The sequence below is a fragment of the Equus asinus genome, chromosome 2 (genome assembly GCF_041296235.1).
Source record: "Equus asinus isolate D_3611 breed Donkey chromosome 2, EquAss-T2T_v2, whole genome shotgun sequence".
Taxonomy (NCBI): domain Eukaryota; kingdom Metazoa; phylum Chordata; class Mammalia; order Perissodactyla; family Equidae; genus Equus; species Equus asinus.
This window is the reverse complement of record NC_091791.1, coordinates 99,096,908-99,114,138: the sequence shown is the minus strand read 5'-3', so window position 1 is coordinate 99,114,138 and position 17,231 is coordinate 99,096,908. Positions and strand designations below refer to the sequence as shown.

General features: G+C 43.2%; 1 protein-coding gene across 3 annotated transcripts in view; it reads left to right on the top strand.

Moving 5' to 3' along the window:
* Nucleotides 1–17,231, top strand: part of ZNF592 (zinc finger protein 592) — a 48,876-nt gene that overhangs the window by 16,347 nt on the left and 15,298 nt on the right. For all 3 annotated transcript variants that reach the window (XM_014842623.3, XM_070494764.1, XM_044760871.2), the window contains one exon: nt 13,229–15,491. In XM_014842623.3, the coding sequence (XP_014698109.1) occupies nt 13,248–15,491 (2,244 nt within the window). In that variant the 5' untranslated portion in view covers nt 13,229–13,247. The remainder of the gene's footprint in view (nt 1–13,228; nt 15,492–17,231) is intronic.

Here is a 17,231-nt window from a genome sequence, read left to right as displayed (position 1 = left end):
AAGCTGAGGGTAACTTTCATTTACCTATTTTTAAACTCTTAACCGTTGTAACAATAATATCAATATGTAAGCCATATTCAGTCATGTGGGGGAGCAGGTGAAGAATTCACCCACAGGTTGTAAAATGTACACACTCCACATGCTTCCTTCTAATCCTTGTCCAACAAACAATGGCAAATACAAGGAAGCTTAGTTTTGTGGTCTCATAGTCCAGTGTTCCTTAAGTCATGCTGCCTTCACTTTCGTTTTATAAATCTGTAGCATGTTATTTGCTTTCTTGCCTCATTAAACAGAATATACTGAATAGAGGTCAGATTTTTCTTAATGCTTGTGAGTGCCTCTGCCCCTTTGATGTCCTGTTACTTAACTTTTATTAATCTGCCTTTACTGAACTTAACATTGTTAGGAAAAACAGATGACTAAGTTTAATGTTATTTGAAATTCAAAGATTTTCACTCTGAGAGAAAGAAAGCTCATGGATTGAGTAATAATTCCTTGTTCTTAGTTCCTCAGAGCCTCTTTTAAATTTGTAGATTTGAATAAATGTGGACATTAGTACATTTATATATTTTACCTCTAACATCTTCAGTATATTTTCTGACTAATGGATGAAGTCATCTTTTGTTTGTCTACGTCTTTTATTTCAAACTTCAAAATGCTGCCCTCTCCGCTCTAGTATTTTGAGGTTTGATGAACAAACCTGTACTCCAATCATGCTCTCTCTTTCCCCTAAACCTTCGTCTCTTCAGAATAAAATAGAGTTCTAATTTTTAGGTTCTCATTAGAAAGCCCTTCTATCTACTTTATAACTTCAGTCTTGTCCCTCAGGACCTCCTCCAGCGCTGGCATGTCTTTCTTAAGTTCTGCAGCACATCTAGCTGTGCACACACTGAGTGGTTTTGAATATGGGCGGGATCACAAGTTTTATTTTGTTTTCAGTGTCCTTTCTGGCAGTGCCCAGTGTTTTCTGAACCTTTTCTAATGAAACATGCGATGTGGTGCCTTAAGGGGACAGTCTAAGCTGAGGCCTCTTTGTTGTACGGTTGGGCTTAGAACCCATTATTCTAAAAGTGTAATTGGAATTGCTTTTCCCTGAACGTTCCTTCACATTTGCCTTCGCTGATGCTCCTTTGCTGTAATTTCGCCTGTTGATGCAGCCTCCTGAGAACTTGTCTTTTAATTCCTCATTTTGATTTCTGGAACAGCTTTAAGGCCATTTGCAGTCTTGAAGGTTTCAGTTTATTGCTTCAACAAATATTTATTGAGTACCTAATGGAGAGTACAGTGATGAACGAGACGCATAAGCCTCTTCCCTCATAAGCTTACAGCCTAATGTTCTGCTGGATCACTGGCTCCTGAAGCAGTTTTGAGTGTGAGACCCCCTTTTTGAATTAATACTTTTCATGGGCCTTCCTCATTCAGTAGTGGTATTTTTTCCCTTTTTAAAAATTTAATTATTTTTTTGAGGTTATATTGGCTTATAACATTGTGTAATTTCAGGTGTACATTATTATATACTAATTTCTGTATAGACCAGTAGTGGTATTTTTAATGGCTGGTCACTGGGAACACATGTGGATATGAAGTTGGATCCCCTGTGGGTTGGGAACTGCCATTCTAGGTAATTTATGAAAGCGTTAAGCTCCAGTCCAGAAATGATCAGTGTGTTAAAAACTCTGCTGCTGGGCCAGCCCTGCGGCCCAGGGGTTAAGTTTGGTGCACTCTGCTTCAGCAGCCTGGGTTTGGTTCCAGGGCGCAGACCTATACCACTCGGTGGTGGCCACGCTATGGCAGCAACCCACATATAAAATAGAGGAAGATTGGCACAGATGTTAGCTCAGGACGAATCTTCCTCAAGCAAAAAAACCAAAAACAGGCTGGCCTGGTGGCCAAGTGGTTAAGTTCACGTGCTCCGCTTCAGCAGCCCAGGGTTTCACTGGTTCGAACCCTGGGTGTGGACGTGGCACTGCTCATCAGGCCACCTTGAGGTGGCGTCCCACATGCCACAACTAGAAGGACTCACAACTAAAACACACAACTATGTACCAGGGGGCTTTGGGGAGAAGAAGGAAGAATAAAATCTTTAAAAAAACCCAAAAAAACAAGAAATCCCCCAAAACTCTACTATTCATGGTTTCCAATAAATGACAGTCACATTCACACACACAATCACACACACACACACACAACATACATTCACCCAAGTTCTGTGGAATTCAGTTCTTTGTTGTTGTTTTTTGGTGGAATTTTGGCATTTAAAGTCTATAGAAGTTCTGGCTACTAGTTCTGCCATAATCGTACTGTTTTTACCTCCTCAAAGAATTCTGATAGGCTAATTAGGCCTGATGAGGCCCTTTCAAAGTTAAGGTGTTCCCTCCCCCGCACCCAGTTGATAGGTTTACTCAAGTGTTTGGTAAAATTTCCTGGGCAACTAAGTAGACCCTGTAATAAAAAATGGGAACTTCTGTTCACTTTTTTCCAGTTTCCAGATCTTCCCTGAGTAGAAACTTATCCTGAGAGAGGATATGGTGTCAGTCTGCCGGTCCCGGGGTTGTTCTTGACTGCAAGGGGGGTTGCCCGTATTGCAGCGTGGTTCCGCTGTCTTCCCTTTGAGTGAGACCGGCTCTCAGTCTAGGTCCCAGAGAACTGGGGAGCCTGCTCTGCCTGCTGACTGGGCCGCTCTGGATCACTCGGTGAGCTTGCCATGCCTGGACCTGGCTTGTTCAGAGGCTTCGGGAGGAGCTCTGCCCGGGTCAGCCCTGGACATCGGGCGGGGCTTGTCACCAGGCCCTGGGCCCTGAGTGCTGCCCCCGGCACGACAGGCAGCTGTCTGTGGTTTTCCCGGCCCGACTTGGGCGTGCTGTGTGCAACAGGTTACAGACGCTCTTGTATGTGGAAGCTTTTTATTGTGACTACACCTTTTATTTTAATTAGGTTACTCCACTGATTTTCTAGCTGGCAGTCTCCTGCAGAGTCAGGCCAGATGTGCTTTAAGAATTTTGTATTAATGGTTTTTGGAGTTCTCTGTAAGAAGCACCTCAAGTCTTTTGGCCTGCCTAATTTCTTCTTCTTTTGTATATTAAAAATATAATTTAATAAAATTACATAAGCAATACAATTTGAAATAAATAGTTTGAATAAATGATTTGAAAATGCAGATAAATAAAAGAAAGAAAAGAATTCCATCATTTGTTGAGATATTTTTCACATTTTGGATATTCTTCTAGCCTTTTTCATAAAAACTGTATATATTTTAAAATTGTTTTAAATAGAGATTGTACTGTATATATACTTCAGTATCCTTTTTTTATCATTTTATATTGGGAGTATTTCTCACAGTCTTATGTATTGATCTCTAATGATGCCTAGTTTTTAATTGTGTTGATATACCGTAATTTATTGAAGCAGTTTCCACTTATTGGAACTTGAGATTGTCTCATTTTTTGTTGTAATTTTGTTATAAATAATTCTGTAATGAGTGTCTTTATCATGTGCCTCTCTCTTTCCTTAGGATGAATTGCTGCAGGTGGAATTATTGGACCTTATATATTATTGCTAAATGGCTCTTTAGACAGGTTGCATCAATTTATACTACCTTCAGAATGCTTATTTTGCCACATCTCTGCCAACAGTGGAGATTATTGTTTTTTGAAAACCTTGGTCAGTTTGATAAGCCAAAAATGTTTCTCCTTATTTTGATTTGTATTTCTCTAATCTCCTGTGAGTTTGCAACTCTTTTTTATGTATTAATTGTCCATTTGTTTCTTCTTTTTTTAATTGCCTGCTCATCACTTTCATTAATTTTTCTAATGAGTTGCTTGTCTTTTACTTACTGCTTTGTAAGGATCTTTTATATATTAATAAACACATTAATGATAATAATCATATGTTGCAAATATTCCTTTTGATTTGTTGTTTGCCTTTTAACTTTGTGCTGGCAGGTTTTTGATGAATAGAACTTTTTATTGGTAGTCTTTTTCTTTACAGTTTCTTCCGTTGCTTTTATAATAGGGCATATTTTGATTAATTTCTATTTTCTACTTATAAACAATGTCATACTTTAGAGCAAAGTTTAAAGAAATACAGACATGTAGGTACACCATGGGTCCCTTATTCACTATTACCAATTGCTGCTGTTTTTGGTTGTCCTTACTAGGGCTAAATAGAAAACAGGACTTGATCTTTGGGTTTTTATTTTTTATTTATTTATTTTTTTGGTGAGGAAGATTGGCCCTGAGCTAAGAGCTATTGCCAATCTTCTTCCTCTTTTTTTTGCTTGAGGAAGATTGTCACTGAGCTAACATCTGTGCCAGTCTTCCTCTGCTTTGTATGTGGGATGCTGCCACAATATGGCTTGATGAGCAGTGTGTAGGTCCACGTCTAGGACCCGAACCTGCAAACCTTGGGCCACCAAAGTGGAGCATGTGAACTTAACCACTACGCCACTGGACTGGCCTGTATATCTGGCTTTTAAAAGCATCATCTTTGGTATTTAAATCCAAAGGTTATAAAGGTTTTTCCTGCTGCTGATCTTGAGCTGCCACAGCACTTACCAGCTCTGATTTTCCTAGCAAGAGACCCCTCCCCTTTCCTCTGACCGTTCTCAGCCAATCCCTCAGATTTCTGTGTGGAGAACATTACTTTCTTCTGCTGTGATCTCTCTCTGCTTCGAGCCCCTGTGACTTGAGTTAGACAGTAGTAGGCACCCCACTAATCCTTGCACACACCACCAACTGCTATCCTTCCTCCCCACCTGCTTTTCCCAGCTCCTTAAAGAGACCAACCTATGCTGCCCTTCTCCTCAATCTTTCTTTCCTAGACAGTAACAGAAAAGGGGCGGGGGAGGGGGGAGATACCACACAGGTGTTTCCATGTAGTGAGGATCAGCCTGCATATTAGCCAGCGATGGCTTGGCGTGGGGATGCTGAGTGCTTCCACGGATGTCCTGTATATTCCCCTTGTTCATGGGCTCCAATACTTCGTGTTTCAGGAGACAATGTCATTTGTTGTCCTGAAACTTTACATCTCATTTCAGTGAGATATTCTGCCAACCCACATTTAGTTTAGATAATTGGTATTTCACTTCATCATTATCTACCATAATGAGCTATCTTCCCAGTGGGGGGTATTTTTCATTTTCTGTGAAAACTCTGAAGCAGGCAGATGTGTTTTGTTGTGGGTTGGGAGGAGGGCAAGAAACCAAACCTGTAAAGCTGTTGATCCCGTGGGGTGGTAACAGATACACCTCTGCCATGCCACCTGCTCCCCTGTGGTTCTAAGTGAGTTTTTTTCTTTATTTTCCCATTTTAAAATTATAAAAGCAATCTATCGGCACAAAAAGTTTTAAAAATAACCCACCAGTAATCTCACCATCCCATGTAATTATTTTTCTCTTTCTTTTAATCTTGGATCAAATGCATACTTAGTTTTACATTGTTATAATCATAGTCTGACAACATTTTTGTTTTTTTTTTTAACTTAATAGTATAAGTAATTTTCTGTGTTTCTCTGTAGATTTCATAAGTAGAGTTTTTAATGACTGCATAATAGTCTATCAATTATTTAACCATTCCCTCTTCTTGGATATTTAGATTCTTTTTGTTTGTGTCTCTCTCTCTTTTGTGTTCTTTTAATAATACTATATACTTTTGCATATAGCTTTTGGGAAGTTTTGTTCTTAGGATAAATTTCTGGCAGTGGGGTCTCTGGGCCCAAGGATTTGCCACTTATCTGGTTCTGTACAGCTACCGTACTGCTTTCTAAAAGAGTTATGTCATCTGTGTCCAGAAAGGTTTTCAGTATAAACATGGTGTAAGAAACATATGAGCCAATCAAGCTCTGGGATGCTGAAGCATATGCAAGATTTAAGGCTGAACAAAGGATACGGTGGGCTTTTTCGTCCTCTTTCCAGAAGGTTTGAGCCAGCCAGCGTCACTTTTCCTCTAAGTGTGGGTGTGATCGTGATTTTCTAATGGAAGGCCTCTTTCCTAGAGCCTCGGGTTTCCTCTGTCACCATAGTTCTGTAGCTCTGCCTCACCACATCATGAAGGAAACAGGTGGATTTTCTTTTCTCTGTGTACTACGTTAAAATAAAACTTCGGGCTTCCCCTAAACTGTTCCCTACCACGTTGATAACTGTGTGGTGCCTTGAGAGTCACCCTGCCCCAGGTTTAGTGATCCATTCACCAACCAATGATAGTTTTAGGGTAAAAATTAAGGAATCATGAAGACACTGACTGAAGAAAAAAATACCTACGGGAGGATATAATCTAGAGTTTATTTAAGAGACAGCATAAATCATGGCAAAAGCAAATCATTTTGGATTTGATTGAATTTATGCAGCAAAAAACCAAAGTTATACAAAATTAATGATTAGTAAGAGTAAATTAGCAGAGGGGCCGGCCCGGTGGCACAGTGGTTAAGTTCAGCGGCCCAGGGTTCGCTGGTTCGGATCCTGGGTGTGGACATGGCACTGCTTGGCAAGCCATGCTATGGTAGGCATCCCACATATAAAGTAGAGGAAGATGGATATGGATGTTAGCTCAGGGCCAGTCTTCCTCAGCAAAAAAGAGGAGGATTGGCAGCAGCTGTTAGCGCAGGGCTAATCTTCCTCAAAAACAAAAAAAAGTAAATTAGCAGAAGTTATAGCCAAGTTTCATATATGAATCAGAAGTTTCCTAAGGAAAGGAAGTATTGAACCATGCATTTAAAAAAATTTTGTTGAGGTCATCATAGTTTATAACACTGAAATTTCAGTTGTACATTATTATTTGTCAGTCACCATACATATGTGCCCCTCTAACCTTTATGCCCACCACCCAACCCCTTTCCCCTCTAGTAACCACTAATCTGTCCTCTTTGTCCACGTATTTGTTTATCTTCCACATATGAGTGAAATCATACAGTGTTTATCTTCCTCTGTCTGGCTTATTTCGCTTAACATAATACCCTCAAGGTCCATCCATGTTGTTGCAAATGGGGTGATTTTGTCTTTTTTTTTATGGCTGAGTAGTAGTCCAGTGTGTGTAAATATATACCACATCTTCTTTATCCATTCATCAGTTGTTGGGCATTTGGGTTGCTTCCACATCTTGGCTATTGTAAATAATGCTGCAGTGAACATAAAGCTGCATGGGACTTTTGGAATTGCTGACTTCAAGTTCTTTGGATAGATACCCAGTAGTGGGATGGCTGAGTAATATGGTATTTCTATTTTTAATTTTTTGAGAAATCTCCATACTGTTTTCCATAGTGGCTGCACAAGTTTGCATTCCCACCAGCAGTGTATGAGGGTTCCTTTTTCTCCACATTCTCTCCAACATTTGTTGGTTTTTGTCTTCATTACTTACAGTCATTCTAGCAGGTGTAAAGTTATATCTCATAATTTTGATTTGCATTTCCCTAATGATTAGTGATATTGAACAGCTTTTCATGTGCCTGTTGGTCATCTGTATATCTTCTTCAGGAAAATGTCTGTTCATATCCTCTGCCCATTTTTTGATCGGGTTGTTTGTTTTTTTGTTGTTGAGTTGTATGAGTTCTTTATATACTTTGGAGATTAACCGCTTGTCAGATGTATAATTTGCAAATATTTTCTCCCAGTTGGTGGGTTGTCTTTTCATTTTGTTCCTGGTTTCTTTTGCCTTGTAGAAACTCTTTAGTGTGACGTAGTCCCATTTGTTTATTTTTTCTTTTGTTTCCCTTGCCCAAGTAGACATGGTATTCAAAAAGATCCTTCTAAGACCAATGTTAAAGAGTGTACTGCCTATTTTTTCTTCTGGGGTTTTATGGTTTCATATCTTGCCTTCAAGTCTTTAATCCGTTTTGAGTTAATTTTTGTGTATGGTGTAAGATAATGGTCTACTTTCATTCTTTTGCATGTGGCTCTCTAGTTTTCCCAACACCATTTATTGAGAGAATTTCCTTTCACCATTGTATGTTCTTGGCTCCTTTGTCAAAGATTAGCTGTCCATAGATGTGTGGTTTTATTTCTGGGCTTTCAATTCTGTCCCATTGATCTGTGTGTCTGTTTTTGTGCCAGTACCATGCTGTTTTGGTTACTATAGCTTTGTAGTATATTTCAGCGTCAGGGTTTGTGAGGTGTCCAGCTTTGTTCTTTTATCTCAGATTGCTTTAGCTATTTGGGGTCTTTTGTTGTCCCATATGAATTTTAGGATTTTTTGTTCTATTTCCGTGAAGAATGTCATGGGATTCTATTGAATCTGTAGATTGCTTTAGATAATGTGGACATTTTAACTATGTTTATTCTTGCAATCCATGTGCATGGACTATATCTCCTTTTCTTTATGCCGTCATCTATTTCTTTCAATAATGTTTTATAGTTTTCATTGTGTAGGACTTTTACTTCCTTGGTTAAATTTATTCCTAGATATTTTATTATTTTTGTTGTGATTGTAAATGGGATTGTATTCTTAAGTTCTCTTTCTGTTAGTTCGTTAGTAGAGTATAGAAATGCAACCATTTTTGTAAGTTGATTTTGTATCCTGCAACTTTGCTATAGTTGTTGATTATTTCTAATAGCATTCCAATGGATTCTTTAGGGTTTTCTATATGTAGAATCATGTCATGCGCAAACAGCAAGAGTTTCACTTCTTCATTGCCAATTTGGATTCCTTTTATTTCTTTTTCTTGCCTAATTGCTCTGGCCAAAGCCTCTAGTACTATGTTGAATAAGAGTGGTGAGAGTAAGTACCCTTGTCTTGTTCCTGTTCTCAGAGGGATGCCTCTCACTTTTTCCCCATTGAGTAGATGTTGGCTGTGAGTTTATCATATATGGCTTTTATTATGTTGAGGTACTTTCCTTCTATACCCATTTTCTTGAGAGTTTTTATCATATATGGATGTTGGATCTTGTCAAATGCTTTCTCTGCATCTATTGAGATGATCATGTGGTTTTTGTTTCTCATTTTGTTAATGTAGTATATCACACTGATTGATTTACGGATGTTGAACCATCCCTGTGTCCCTGGTATAGATCCCACTTGATCATGGTGTATGATCCTTTTAATGTATTGCTGTATTTGGCTTGCCAATATTTTGTTGAGGATTTTTGCATCTATGTTCATCAGCGATATTGGCCTGTAATTTTCCTTCTTTGTGTTGTCGTTGTCTGGCTTTGGGATCAGGGCAATGTTGGCCTTGTAGAATGTGTTAGGAAGTGTTCTGTCTTCTTCAATTTTTTGGAATAATTTGAGAAGGATGGGTATTAAATCTTCTTTGAATGTTTGATAGAATTCTCCAGAGAAGCCATCTGGTCCTGGACTTTTGGGAAGTTTTTGATTACTGTTTCAATCTCTTTACTTGCGATTGGTCTATTCAGATTCTCTATTTCTTCTTGATTCAGTTTTGGGAGGCTGTATGAGTCTAAGAATTATCCATTTCTTCTAGATTGTTCAATTTATTGGCACATAGTTTTTCATGATATTCTCTTCTAATCCTTTGTATTTCTGTGGTATCCATTGTAATTTCTCCTCTTTCATTTCTAATTTTATTTACTGGAGCCTTCTCTCTTTTTTCCTTAGTAAGTCTGGCTAAGGGTTTGTCTATTTTGTTTGTCTTATCAAAGAACCAGCTCTTAGTTTCATTGATTCTTTCTACTTTTTTTTTGTTTCAATTTCATTTATTTCTGCTCTAATTTTTATTATTTCCCTCCTTCTGCTGACTTTGGGCTTTGTTTGTTCTTCTTTCTCTAGTTCTGTTAGGTGTAGTTTAAGATTGCTTATTTGAGATTTTTCTTGTTTGTTAAGGTGTGCCTGTATTGCTGTGAATTTCCCTCTAGGAATGCTTTTGCTGCATACCATATGAGTTGGTGTATTTTCATTTTCATTTGTCTTCAGATTTTTTAAATTTCTCCTTTAATTTCTTCAGTGATCCAATGGTTGTTCAATAGCATGTTGCTTAGACTCTGCATATTTGCCACTTTTCCAGCTTTTTTCATGTAGTTGATTTCTAGTTTCATAGCATTATGGTCAGAAAAGATGCTTGATATGATTTCAATCTTCCTTAAATTTATTGAGGCTTGCCTTGTTTCCCAACATATGGTCTGTCCTTGAGAATGTCCCATGTGCGCTTGAGAAGAATGTATGTTCTGCTGTTTTTGGGTGGAATATTCTCTATATAGATAGATAGATATAGAGATATATCTATTAAGTCCATCTGGTCTAGTTTTTCATTTAATTCCACTATTTCCTTGTTGACATTCTGTTTGGATGATCTATCCATTGATGTAAGTGGGGTGTTGAGGTCCCCTGCTATTATTGTGTTGCTGTTAATTTCTGCTTTTAGGTCTGTTAATAGTAGCTTTATGTACTTTGGTGCTCCTGTGTTGGATGCATATATATTTATAAGTGTTATGTCCTCTTGGTGGTGTGTCCCTTTTATCATTATATACTGCCCCTCTTTGTCTCTCATTGCCTTTTTTATCTTGAAGTCTACTTTGTCTGATATAAGGATGGCAACACCTGCTTTCTTTTGTTTGCTGTTAGCTTGGAGTCTCGTCTTCCCTCCCTTCACTCTGAGCCTGTGTTTGTCTTTAGGCTGAGATGTGATTACTGGAAGCAGCATATTGTTGGGTCTTGTTTTTTAATTCATCTAGCCACTCAGTGTCTTTTGATTGGAGAATTCAATCCATTTACATTTAGAGTGATTATTGATATATGAGGGCTTAATACTGCCGTTTTATCCTTGTTTTCTGGTTATTCTGTATTTCTCTTGTTTCTTGTCCCATGTATTTTGGACTGCCAGTTCAGTTTGGTGGTTCTCTATGATGGTTTTTTCAGTTCTCTCTTTATTTATCATTTGTGTCTTTGTCCTGATTTTTTGTTTAGTGGTTACCATGATGTTTCTATATAAGATCTAGTAGATGAGATAGTCCATTTTCTGATATCCTCTTATTTCCTTAGTCTAAGCAGGTTCCATCCCTTTCCTCTTCACTGTTTGTCATTGTTGTCACAACTTACTCCATTTTGTGTTGTGAGTTTGTGGTTAAAATGAAGTGATTATAGTTATTTTTTATGTTTTACTTCTCTTTATCTTTAATGTTATGATTGTTTGCTAGCCTGTTCTAATACAGAGTTGCAATTTTCTGATTTTTTTTCTATTTATCTCCTTGCTCAAAACTTTGTAAACCCTTTCTTTTTCATTTTTTCCAGCTGTGAGGGCCTTCTTGATTGTTTCTTCTAAGGGAGGGTCTTGTGGCAAGGAACTCCCTCAGCTTTTGTTTATCTGGGAAAGTTTTTATTCTTCATGATAGCTGAAGGATGTCTTCACTGGATAGAATATTCTTGGCTGAAGGTTTTTGTCTTTCCAGATTTTGAATATATCATTCCACTCTCTCCTAGCCTGTAAGGTTTCTGCTGAGAAATCTGCCGAAAGCCTGATAGGGGTTCCTTTGTAGGTTATTTTCTTCTGCCTTGCTGCCCTTAATATTTTTTCTTTGTCGTTGACTTTTGCCAGTTTTACTAATATATGCCTTGGAGAAGGTCTTTTTACATTGATGTAGTTAGGAGTTGTATTAACTTCATTTACAAGCAGTTCCAGCTCCTTCCCCAGGTTTGGGAAGTTCTGTTATTATTTCTTTGAACAAGCTCTCTGCTCCTTTCTCCCTTGCTTCTCCCTCTAGAATACCTATAATCCTTCTGTTGCATTTCCTAATTGAGTAGGATCTTTCTCAGAGAATTTCTTCATTTCTTTTTAGTCTTAGTTCCCTCTCCTCCTGCATCTGAAGCAGTGCTATATTTCTGTCTTCTAAATTGCTAATTCTGTCCTCCATAATATCAGCTCTGTTGTTTAAGGACTCCAGATTTTTCTTGATCTCACTCATTGTGTTTTTCATCTCCAACATTTCTGATTTTTTTTAATAGTTTCAATCTCTTTTGTGAAGAATTCCCTCTGTTCATTAATTTTATTTCTGAACTCATTGAACTTTCTGAGTTTTCTTGTAACTTGTTGATTTCTTTATGTTACTAGTTTCTTTATGATAACTATGTTGAATTCTCTGTCATTTAGATTGTAAATTTCTGTGACTTCAGGATTGATTTCTGGGTACTTGTCATTTTCCTTCTGGTCTGGAGTGTTAATATAATTCTTCATACTATTTGATGGGGTGGACTAGTGCTGTTGCATAGTGGTAATATCTGGTTGCAGGTTCTACCTGGTGGGCAGAAGCTGTGTCCTCTGAGCCTGCTGTAATCTCTGGCAGATGTGCCTGTCCGTTGGAAGCTGTGTTGACAGGACTCATCTGCATTTGCCTGCTGGCTGCTGCTGCTTTACAAACGTAGATGCACAGTTGCTCTGCTGGGGGTCCCCTGCTCTGACTGACCAGGCGAGCTGGTGTACCAGGTGCAAGGATAGGGTGGGGTGATTTCTTTCATGTGCATGATCCCAGGCGACCCTGCTCTCCACTTGCTGTTTGCCCTCTTGGGCTGCTCAGCTTGCTGAAGACACCCCTGCGATTACTTAGCTGCCTCTGTGTAGAGTGTCTGCACGGGCTGGGAGGCCAGTCTCAGAGGGAAGGTGTTCCTGCAGAGGGCTGCCCTCTCCCCCATCTCCTCTCATTGTTGTGTGCTGGCTGCCACACAAGGTCCCATGCGCTAGATTGCTGCTGTTCAGGAGAGAGAGGAGATCCCTTACCTGCTTCCACTGCCTCCCAGGGGTCCAGCACCTCCACCTTCAGACGTATGGCTGTGTGGATCTCTCAGACGTCTATTGTATTGTATGAATGTCCTCTGCTAGGTTTTGAATGTCTCTCTATGTTAGGGGTGAGAGACTAAGGGAAGAGCTCATTTTGCCATGAGGCTGACGTAACCCTTGTGTTTTTTTTTTAAGAAGGCTGAGTGATTGGTTTTTTGCTTGTACATGTGATCATGGAAGAGTGATATTCTCTGAGAAATCAAGGGCATGTAGTATGAGCGTACCCTCTTTTTGGCTATGCAGCCAGCCAGGAATTTCCAGGTATTGAGGTTTAGGCCCTGCAGGTAGGCTTGTCACTACATATAAACTTCTCTTTCCACCCCTTGCCCAACATCCCCAGCATTTTGCAAACCCATTGGGTTAAAACTCAGGCGTGTGACTTCCCGTAGTGTGGGGTTTATCGTGGGCATGCAGGCCGTGTGTGTGTTAGTGTAATGGATGTGGGATGACGATGATGCAGAGCAGAGTCCAGTAGGATCCTAGCGATCACTGATTCAGTTCTCTGTTTCTGTTACAGCTCTTGCCAGCACCCAGCCATGGGGGATATGAAAACTCCAGACTTTGATGACCTTCTGGCTGCCTTTGACATCCCAGACCCCACCAGCCTTGATGCCAAGGAAGCCATCCAGACCCCCAGTGAGGAGAGTGAGAGTCCCCTCAAACCTGCAGGCATGTGTATGGATGAGAGCGTGTCCTTGTCTCACTCAGGATCAGCCTCAGATGTGCCGGCCGTGAGTGTCATTGTCAAGAACACCAGCCGCCAGGAGTCGTTTGAAGCAGAGAAAGACCACATTGCTTCCAGCCTCCTACACAATGGATTCCGGGGCTCCGATCTGCCTCCAGATCCCCACAACCTGGGCCACAACTGTGGGAAGTTTGATTCCACTTTCATGAATGGAGACAGTGCCAGGAGTTTCCCTAGCAAGCTGGAACCTTCCAAGTCAGAGCCATTACCAACCTTTAACCAGTTCAGTCCGATCTCCAGTCCCGAATCTGAGGATGCCATCAAAGATAATGGGTTTGGGATGAAGCCCAAGCACTCTGACAGTTATTTCCCACCCCCTCCTGGGTGTGGGTCTGTCGGGGGCCCAGTCCTGGAGGCTCTGTCTAAGTTTCCAGTCCCAGAGCTGCATATGTTTGATCACTTTTGTAAGAAAGAACCCAAGCCAGAACCCTTGCCCTTGGGGAGTCAGCAGGAACATGAGCGAGGTGGGCAGAAGGCGGTGGAACCTCACAAGGAGCTGGATGCCAGTCGGTTCTTTGGGGAAGCTTTGGAGTTCAACAACCACTCCAGCAACAGTATTGGAGAGCCCAAGGGACTTGCCCCCGAGCTTGGTACCTGCTCATCAGTCCCTCCTAGGCAGCGTCTTAAGCCAGCTCATTCCAAGCTGTCCTCTTGTGTTGCAGCCTTGGTGGCCCTGCAGGCCAAAAGAGTGGCCAGTGTCACCAAGGAGGATCAGCCTGGCCACACAAAGGATCCCTCAGGGCCCACTAAAGAGGGCTCCAAAGGCAGCCCTAAAATGCCCAAGTCACCAAAGAGTCCCCGGAGCCCTCTGGAGGCCACTAGGAAGAGTATCAAGCCATCGGACAGCCCTCGGAGCATCTGCAGTGACAGCAGCAGCAAAGGCTCCCCTTCTGTGGCTGCCAGCTCCCCACCAGCAATTCCCAAAGTCAGAATCAAAACCATTAAGACATCATCGGGGGAAATCAAACGGACGGTCACAAGGATCCTGCCAGACCCTGATGATCCCAGTAAGTCCCCTATTGGGTCACCTCTAGGGAGCGCCATTGCTGAGGCCCCGAGTGAGGTGCCAGAGGACGAGGTCACTGCCCTGCCTGCAGCAGAGCACTTTCCTGAGGTGGGCACCACTTCGGGGAGCCCTCAGGATGACAGGAAAGGGGATGAGAGCGTGACGAAGGCCAGTGAATCTTCATCTCCCTGTTGCAGCTCTGGGTCCCGGGCCCCAAAGGGGGCTGCCTCGGGCTCACAGATGGGCAAGAAGCAACAGCAGAGCACAGCACTGCAGGCATCCACCCCGGCCCCTGCCAACCTCCTGCCCAAAGCCGTGCACCTGGCCAACCTGAACCTGGTCCCCCACAGTGTCGCCGCATCAGTGACGGCCAAGTCCTCGGCGCAGAGGCGGAGTCAGACACAGCTGACGCAGATGTCGGTGCCCTTGGTCCACCAGGTGAAAAAGGCCGCCCCACTGGTGGTGGAGGTCTTCAACAAGGTCCTCCACAGCTCCAACCCTGTGCCCCTCTACGCGCCAAATCTCAGCCCGCCTGCGGACAGCAGGATCCACGTGCCGGCCAGTGGATACTGCTGCCTGGAGTGTGGGGACGCGTTTGCCTTAGAGAAGAGCCTGAGCCAGCACTACAGTCGGCGGAGCGTCCACATCGAGGTGCTGTGCACACTGTGCTCCCAGACGCTGCTCTTCTTCAACAAGTGCAGTCTGCTCCGGCACGCCCGCGACCACAAGAGCAAGGGGCTTGTCATGCAGTGCTCTCAGCTGCTCGTGAAGCCCATCTCTGCAGACCAAATGTTCGTGTCGGCCCCTGCGAACTCCACGGCACCAGCAGCCCCGGCCGCCCCCGCCTCCCCCAAACATGGCCTCACTTTGGGCAGTGCCAGCCCTCCCCCTCCAGCTTTGCCGCTCTACCCAGACCCCGTGCGGCTCATCCGGCACAGTATCAAGTGTCTCGAATGTCACAAGCAGATACACGACTACATGGCTATGGCTGCACATTTCCAGAGGACGACGGAGGAAACCCAGGGGCTGGTAAGCAGACTCTGTGATGGGTGTCAGGCCCCTGGTGCACACGGGCTCCATGACTGGGCATGGAGAAAAAAGCTCATTGATGTGGGGGCAGTGGTGGCATCCTACAAGTCTTAGAAGAGGACATCTTGCTTGATGGTTAGTGACCCACCAGAACATATTGTGCTTGGTGTTTATTGGGAAAAGCGTCCTGCCCACAACTGAGGGGAGACCCTGAAAATTTAGCGAGTATATTTATGGGTACTTAGTCCCACTCCGGTGGGCTGTCAGGGCCCACTGTCGGGCTTGGGCTGGGGCTCTACTGGATGGTCCCCTGGTCTCTGTCAGCTGTCTTAGCAGGGGCCCAAAGAACTTGGGGACAGAGATAGGTGTGTCAGTGCCCCACTCCTCACTCTGTACTTCTGAGAACCGTGTCTTTACTAAGTTGTTCTGCCCTGCGGTGGACACAGCTGTTTTTGCAGAATCTCTTAGGGGAAACTGCAGTAGGGCCCGTGGCAGGGCTGATGTGGAAAGGAGAGTAGACTGACATGTGGACCCCGTGGCAGAGGCTTTTGGGGCCCTCATCTTTCAGCTGGTTCTCACCACTCCAGGAAAGCAACTATGCTCATCAGCCTGTGCTGATTCTTGGTTATGCTGGATGAGATGTGGCTTTTTTTAAAAAGGGCATTTGTTGCTGAAAATACCCTTTCCACCCTCTATGTCAGCGGTTGTCTGTATCAGCAAGCCCCTAGGAAGAGGCAGGCCTCCAGATGTGCCTCCAGAAGGCTCTTTTCTTTCTCCTCCAGGTGGACTCACGACTTAGCTAAGCTCACCCCTCATTGAGCCTCCCTGAACCAGGGCTACAGAGGCCTGGGGGGAAAGCAAGACAGCTTCTTTTACTCCTGTTCAGCAGGGGCCTGCACCCCTGTTGGTGGCCGATGAGCTTTGCATGTGTGTTCCAGGTGCCACTGTGTGCACAGCGGCTGTGTCAAACGCAGGGCTGCCAGAGGAGGGAGTCGTACCGTTCTTCTGGGAGCTCACGATGGCTCAGCAAGGGCAGGGCTCACCACCCAAACAGCTACAGTGTGCGGCAGAGGAAGATTGGGGCTGGGAGAGGCTTATAAACATAGTTGCATAGAGTGCCTCGGAGGGACTGCTGCCTGCTGGCTCCAGGTGTAGGGAAGGAGCTGTGTGGACCTGACCTGGAAGGTGGACCTGCAAGGATGAGCTTGGAGGAGGGAGACGGGCAAGGGTGTTCCAGGTATAGGGAACAAAGCTTTGTGAGAGTGCATCTGAGGAACAAGGAGTTGTTGGGGGTGATGTCAGCCTTGGGAGTGTTGGGTAGAGAGAGGAGGTGGAATTGCCGGGCAGCCCCCAAAAGGGCCGGCAAGATGCCATAGGGCTGCTGTTGTCTCTTGTCTTCACCTTCTCTGTTTTAGTTGGCATTTTCTTCGTGATGAGTCAGGTGGAGTGTGGCCACCCTGGGCCCTTTCTTCAGGGGCCTCAGGTAGTCCTGCTGTACCAGTGTGGTTGACTTGGGCTGGGATTGCTTCTTCTGAGTCATGTGATCAGAGCCATTGCCAGTCGAGGCCTGATGCCTGGGCTGTGATGTGTTTCCCACGCTGTTCCTCGCCTGCTTTCTAGAATCTGAGCAGGCAGAGGTCTGGGTGTAGGATCCCAGGCTGCCAGCCTTCTTATCCTGCATCGTCTTTGTGTCTTTCTTCTCTGGTGGGAACCGGACAAAAAGGCCCCCAGACAGGAAGG